Genomic DNA, 7,305 nt, shown 5'->3' on the forward strand with positions numbered 1-7,305 from the left:
CTAACGTGTTTCTCTCTGAGCGCCGATAATGTGTTTCTCTCTGAGTGCAGCTAACGTGTTCTCTCTGAGCGCCGCTAACATGTTCTCTCTGAGCGCCGCTAACGTGTTCTGAGTGCCGCTAACGTGTTCTCTCTGAGCGCCGCTAACGTGTTCTCTCTGAGCGCCGCTAACGTGTTTCTCTCTGAGTGACGCTAACGTGTTTCTCTCCGATAACGTGTTTCTCTCTGAGCGCCGCTAACGTGTTTCTCTCTGAATGCCGCTAACGTGTTTCTCTCCGATAACGTGTTTCTCTCTGAGCGCCGCTAACGTGTTCTCTCTGAGCGCCGCTAACGTGTTTCTCTCTGAGCGCCGCTAACGTGTTCTCTTTGAGCGCTGCTAACGTGTTTCTCTCTCTGAGTGCAGCTAACGTGTTTCTCTCTGAGCGCCGCTAACGTGTTTCTCTCTGAGCGCCGCTAACGTGTTTCTCTCTGAGTGCCGCTAACGTGTTTCTCTCCGATAACGTGTTTCTCTCTGAGCGCCGCTAACGTGTTTCTCTCTGAGCGCCGCTAACGTGTTTCTCTCTGAGCGCCGCTAACGTGTTTCTCTCTGAGTGCAGCTAACATGTTCTCTCTGAGCGCCGCTAACGTGTTTCTCTCTGAGTGCAGCTAACATGTTCTCTCTGAGCGCCGCTAACGTGTTTCTCTCTGAGCGCCGCTAACGTGTTTCTCTCTGAGCGCTGATAACGTGTTTCTCTCTGAGCGCCGCTAACGTGTTCTCTCTGAGCGCCGCTAACGTGTTTCTCTCTGAGCGCCGCTAACGTGTTTCTCTCCGCTAACGTGTTTCTCTCTGAGCGCCGCTAACGTGTTTCTCTCTGAGTGCCGCTAACGTGTTTGTCTCTGAGCGCCGCTAACGTGTTCTCTCTGAGTGCAGCTAACGTGTTTCTCTCCGATAACGTTTTTCTCTCTGAGTGCCGCTAACGTGTTTCTCTCCGATAACGTGTTTCTCTCTGAGCGCCGCTAACGTGTTTCTCTCTGAGCGCCGCTAACGTGTTTCTCTCTGAGCGCTGATAACGTGTTTCTCTCTGAGCGCCGATAACGTGTTTCTCTCTGAGCGCCGCTAACGTGTTTCTCTCTGAGCGCCGATAACGTGTTTCTCTCTGAGCGCCGCTAACATGTTCTCTCTGAGCGCCGCTAACGTGTTTCTCTCTGAGCGCCGATAACGTGTTTCTCTCTGATTGCAGCTAACGTGTTCTCTGAGCGCCGCTAACATGTTCTCTCTGAGCGCCGCTAACGTGTTCTGAGTACCGCTAACGTGTTCTCTCTGAGCGCCGCTAACGTGTTTCTCTCTGAGCGCCGATAACGTGTTTCTCTCTGAGCGCCGCTAACGTGTTTCTCTCCGATAACGTGTTTCTCTCTGAGCGGCGATAACGTGTTTCTCTCCGCTAACGTGTTTCTCTCTGAGCGCCGCTAACGTGTTTCTCTCTGAATGCCGCTAACGTGTTTCTCTCTGAGCGCCGCTAACGTGTTTCTCTCTGAGCGCCGCTAACGTGTCCTCTTTGAGCGCTGTTAACGTGTTTCTCTCTCTGAGTGCAGCTAACGTGTTTCTCTCTGAGCGCCGCTAACGTGTTTCTCTCTGAGCGCCGCTAACGTGTTTCTCTCTGAGTGCCGCTAACGTGTTTCTCTCCGATAACGTGTTTCTCTCTGAGCGCCGCTAACGTGTTTCTCTCTGAGCGCCGCTAACGTGTTTCTCTCTGAGCGCCGCTAACGTGTTTCTCTCTGAGTGCAGCTAACATGTTCTCTCTGAGCGCCGCTAACGTGTTTCTCTCTGAGCGCCGCTAACGTGTTTCTCTCTGAGCGCTGATAACGTGTTTCTCTCTGAGCGCCGCTAACGTGTTCTCTCTGAGCGCCGCTAACGTGTTTCTCTCTGAGCGCCGCTAACGTGTTTCTCTCTGAGCGCCGCTGACGTGTTTCTCTCTGAGCGCCGCTAACGTGTTTCTCTCTGAGTGCAGCTAACGTGTTTCTCTCCGATAACGTGTTTCTCTCTGAGTGCCGCTAACGTGTTTCTCTCCGATAACGTGTTTCTCTCTGAGCGCCGCTAACGTGTTCTCTCTGAGCGCCGCGCCGCTAACGTGTTTCTCTCTGAGTGCCGTTAACGTGTTCTCTCTGAGTGCAGCTAACGTGTTTCTCTCCGATAACGTGTTTCTCTCTGAGTGCCGCTAACGTGTTTCTCTGAGCGCCGCTAACGTGTTCTCTCTGAGTGCCGCTAACGTGTTTCTCTCTGAGCGCCGCTAACGTGTTCTCTCTGAGTGCAGCTAACGTGTTTCTCTCCGATAACGTGTTTCTCTCTGAGCGCCGCTAACGTGTTTCTCTCTGTGCGCCGCTAACGTGTTTCTCTCTGAGTGCCGCTAACGTGTTTCTCTCTGAGCGCCGCTAACGTGTTCTCTCTGAGTGCAGCTAACGTGTTTCTCTCCGATAACGTGTTTCTCTCTGAGTGCCGCTAACGTGTTTCTCTCCGATAACGTGTTTCTCTCTGAGCGCCGCTAACGTGTTTCTCTCTGAGCGCCGCTAACGTGTTTCTCTCTGAGCGCTGATAACGTGTTTCTCTCTGAGCGCCGCTAACGTGTTTCTCTCTGAGCGCCGCTAACGTGTTTCTCTCTGAGCGCCACTAACGTGTTTCTCTCTGAGTGCAGCTAACGTGTTTCTCTCCGATAACGTGTTTCTCTCTGAGCGCCGCTAACGTGTTCTCTCTGAGCGCCGCTAACGTGTTTCTCTCTGAGTGCCGCTAACGTGTTCTCTCTGAGTGCAGCTAACGTGTTTCTCTCCGATAACGTGTTTCTCTCTGAGTGCCGCTTACGTGTTTCTCTCTGAGCGCCGCTAACGTGTTCTCTCTGAGCGCCGCTAACGTGTTCTCTCTGAGCGCCGCTAACGTGTTTCTCTCTGAGCGCCGCTAACGTGTTTCTCTCTGAGCGCCGCTAATGTGTTTCTCTCTGAGCGCCACTAACGTGTTTCTCTCTGAGTGCAGCTAACGTGTTCTCTCTGAGTGCAGCTAACGTGTTTCTCTCCGATAACGTGTTTCTCTCTGAGTGCCGCTTACGTGTTTCTCTCTGAGCGCCGCTAACGTGTTCTCTCTGAGTGCCGCTAACGTGTTTCTCTCTGAGCGCCGCTAACGTGTTCTCTCTGAGTGCAGCTAACGTGTTTCTCTCCGATAACGTGTTTCTCTCTGAGTGCCGCTAACGTGTTTCTCTCTGATAACGTGTTTCTCTCTGAGCGCCGCTAACGTGTTCTCTCTGAGCGCCGCTAACGTGTTTCTCTCTGAGTGCCGCTAACGTGTTTCTCTCCGATAACGTGTTTCTCTCTGAGCGGCGATAACGTGTTTCTCTCTGAGCGCCGCTAACGTGTTTCTCTCTGAGTGCCGCTAACGTGTTTCTCTCCGATAACGTGTTTCTCTCTGAGCGCCGCTAACGTGTTCTCTCTGAGCGCCGCTAACGTGTTTCTCTCTGAGCACCGCTAACGTGTTCTCTCTGAGCGCCGCTAACGTGTTTCTCTCTGAGCGCCGCTAACGTGTTTCTCTCTGAGCGCCGCTAACGTGTTTCTCTCTGAGTGGAGCTAACATGTTCTCTCTGAGCGCCGATAACGTGTTTCTCTCTGAGCGCCGCTAACGTGTTTCTCTCTGAGCGCCGCTAAAGTGTTTCTCTCTGAGCGCCGCTAACGTGTTTCTCTCTGAGCGCAGCTAACGTGTTTCTCTCTGAGCGCCGCTAACGTGTTTCTCTCTGAGCGCTGATAACGTGTTTCTCTCTGAGCGCCGCTAACGTGTTCTCTCTGAGCGCCGCTAACGTGTTTCTCTCTGAGCGCCGCTAACGTGTTTCTCTCTGAGCGCCGCTAATGTGTTTCTCTCTGAGCGCCACTAACGTGTTTCTCTCTGAGTGCAGCTAACGTGTTTCTCTCCAATAACGTGTTTCTCTCTGAGTGCCGCTAACGTGTTTCTCTCCGATAACGTGTTTCTCTCTGAGCGCCGCTAACGTGTTCTCTCTGAGCGCCGCTAACGTGTTTCTCTCTGAGTGCCGCTAACGTGTTTCTCTCCGATAACGTGTTTCTCTCTGAGCGGCGATAACGTGTTTCTCTCTGAGCGCCGCTAACGTGTTTCTCTCTGAGTGCCGCTAACGTGTTTCTCTCCGATAACGTGTTTCTCTCTGAGCGCCGCTAACGTGTTCTCTCTGAGCGCCGCTAACGTGTTTCTCTCTGAGCACCGCTAACGTGTTCTCTCTGAGCGCCGCTAACGTGTTTCTCTCTGAGCGCCGCTAACGTGTTTCTCTCTGAGCGCCGCTAACGTGTTTCTCTCTGAGTGGAGCTAACATGTTCTCTCTGAGCGCCGATAACGTGTTTCTCTCTGAGCGCCGCTAACGTGTTTCTCTCTGAGCGCCGCTAAAGTGTTTCTCTCTGAGCGCCGCTAACGTGTTTCTCTCTGAGCGCAGCTAACGTGTTTCTCTCTGAGCGCCGCTAACGTGTTTCTCTCTGAGCGCTGATAACGTGTTTCTCTCTGAGCGCCGCTAACGTGTTCTCTCTGAGCGCCGCTAACGTGTTTCTCTCTGAGCGCCGCTAACGTGTTTCTCTCTGAGCGCCGCTAATGTGTTTCTCTCTGAGCGCCACTAACGTGTTTCTCTCTGAGTGCAGCTAACGTGTTTCTCTCCAATAACGTGTTTCTCTCTGAGTGCCGCTAACGTGTTTCTCTCCGATAACGTGTTTCTCTCTGAGCGCCGCTAACGTGTTCTCTCTGAGCGCCGCTAACGTGTTTCTCTCTGAGTGCCGCTAACGTGTTCTCTCTGAGTGCAGCTAACGTGTTTCTCTCCGATAACGTGTTTCTCTCTGAGTGCCGCTAACGTGTTCTCTCTGAGCGCTGCTAACGTGTTTCTCTCTGAGCGCCGCTAACGTGTTCTCTCTGAGTGCAGCTAACGTGTTTCTCTCCGATAACGTGTTTCTCTCTGAGTGCCGCTAACGTGTTTCTCTCCGATAACGTGTTTCTCTCTGAGCGCCGCTAACGTGTTTCTCTCTGAGCGCCGCTAACGTGTTTCTCTCTGAGCGCCGCTAACGTGTTCTCTCTGAGTGCAGCTAACGTGTTTCTCTCCGATAACGTGTTTCTCTCCGATAACGTGTTTCTCTCTGAGCGCCGCTAACGTGTTCTCTCTGAGCGCCGCTAACGTGTTTCTCTCTGAGTGCCGCTAACGTGTTTCTCTCCGATAACGTGTTTCTCTCTGAGCGGCGATAACGTGTTTCTCTCCGCTAACGTGTTTCTCTCTGAGCGCTGCTAACGTGTTTCTCTCTGAGTGCCGCTAACGTGTTTCTCTCCGCTAACGTGTTTCTCTCTGAGTGCCGATAACGTGTTTCTCTCTGAGCGCCGCTAACGTGTTTCTCTCTGAGCGCCGCTAACGTGTTTCTCTCTGAGCGCCGCTAACGTGTTCTCTCTGAGCGCTGCTAACGTGTTTCTCTCTGAGTGCAGCTAACGTGTTTCTCTCTGAGCGCCGCTAACGTGTTTCTCTCTGAGCGCCGCTAACGTGTTTCTCTCTGAGTGCCGCTAACGTGTTTCTCTCTGAGCGCCGCTAACGTGTTTCTCTCTGAGTGCAGCTAACATGTTCTCTCTGAGCGCCGCTAACGTGTTTCTCTCTGAGTGCAGCTAACATGTTCTCTCTGAGTGCCGATAACGTGTTTCTCTCTGAGCGCCGCTAACGTGTTTCTCTCTGAGCGCCGCTAACGTGTTTCTCTCTGAGCGCCGCTAACATGTTTCTCTCTGAGTGCAGCTAACGTGGTTCTCTCTGAGCGTCTCTAACGTGTTTCTCTCTGAGTGCAGCTAACATGTTCTCTCTGAGCGCCGCTAACGTGTTTCTCTCTGAGCGCCGCTAACGTGTTTCTCTCTGAGCGCCGCTAACGTGTTTCTCTCTGAGTGCAGCTAACATGTTCTCTCTGAGCGCCGCTAACGTGTTTCTCTCTGAGCGCCGCTAACGTGTTTCTCTCTGAGTGCAGCTAACGTGTTTCTCTCTGAGCGTCGCTAACGTGTTTCTCTCTGAGTGCAGCTAACATGTTCTCTCTGAGCGCCGCTAACGTGTTTCTCTCTGAGCGCCGATAACGTGTTTCTCTCTGAGTGCAGCTAACGTGTTCTCTCTGAGCGCCGCTAACGTGTTCTCTCTGAGTGCAGCTAACGTGTTTCTCTCTGAGCGCCGCTAACGTGTTCTCTCTGAGTGCGGCTAACGTGTTTCTCTCTGAGTGCAGCTAACGTGTTTCTCTCTGAGCGCCGCTAACGTGTTTCTCTCTGAGCGCCGCTAACGTGTTCTCTCTGAGCGCCGCTAACGTGTTTCTCTCTGAGCGCCGCTAACGTGTTTCTCTCTGAGCGCCGCTAACGTGTTTCTCTCTGAGTGCAGCTACGAGCCTACAGCCAGACGCGGTACAGCGGAGAGAGCCGCGAGTTTGAGAGTGACTGTGGCGTAACAGGCTTCACGTCCTTCAGGGTGATCCGAGGAAACTGGCTGCTGTTCGATGAGGAGGGATATTCTGGGAACCAGTATATCCTGGGGGAGGGGCTTTACCCTGACCTCACTTCCTGTGGCTGTTTATCGAGCGCCATCAAGTCTTTAAAGCCCATTCCATACGTGAGTCGATGACAGCAAACATCGCCATATTACACAAGAAATAAACATGCCTCCCGTGACATTGGTATGTGTTTCTGGGTTCAGAGTTTCATGGATCCGTCCGTGAGTCTGTTTTCTCTCAGCGGCTTCGAGGGCCTTGAAGAAACGTGTTTCTCAGACGTGGAGAGCATGAGCCACTTCTTCAGCCAGTCTGTGAGAGTCACCAGCGGCCTGTAAGAGCTCCTTCCCTACTCGCTGTTCCTGATAATAATGCTCTCAGTCAGGCTGACGAACATGCTGTCGTCTCACAGGTGGGTCGCTTATGAATACGCTTGTTTCAAGGGCCGCCAGATGCTCGTGCAGCCTGGAGAATATCCGGTGTGGGGCGATCTGAGCGGCTGGGAGACCATCGGGTCGCTGAAGCCTCTCAAACAGGTCAGTTAAAAAAACAATCACGATGAACTAATCGTGAAAAATGACAATAACAGTGTAAGGGTGGATTTCCTGCAGCGGTTCAGCCTGCAAGACTACCGAATGACTAAAGAAACGTTATTAACAAAAACTGTACATTTCTTGTCTATTACCACCCACTGCTACTTATACCAACGACGGAAATAAGCGCAGTTACAATAGCTTAATCTGTGGGAGAGCGTTGCTGTAGAGAGTGATGATATTGTATTGCAATTTGTAGCACTTCAATGTCAATACCA

At 52.2% G+C, this 7,305-nt stretch overlaps 1 protein-coding gene across 1 annotated transcript in view; it reads left to right on the forward strand.

Moving 5' to 3' along the window:
* The window catches only part of LOC309491605 (uncharacterized protein), a 40,220-nt gene extending 33,155 nt beyond the window's left edge, over positions 1-7,065 (forward strand). Inside the window, exons 16-18 of the mRNA XM_082190668.1 lie at positions 6,389-6,616; positions 6,701-6,828; positions 6,907-7,065. Of these exons, the coding sequence (XP_082046794.1) occupies positions 6,389-6,616; positions 6,701-6,828; positions 6,907-7,039 (489 nt within the window). The 3' untranslated portion in view covers positions 7,040-7,065. The remainder of the gene's footprint in view (positions 1-6,388; positions 6,617-6,700; positions 6,829-6,906) is intronic.
* Positions 7,066-7,305: the final 240 nt, after the last annotated feature.

Source organism: Leuciscus leuciscus (genome assembly GCF_965113295.1).
Source record: "Leuciscus leuciscus genome assembly, contig: HAP1_SCAFFOLD_384, whole genome shotgun sequence".
NCBI classification, from domain to species: Eukaryota; Metazoa; Chordata; class Actinopteri; order Cypriniformes; family Leuciscidae; genus Leuciscus; species Leuciscus leuciscus.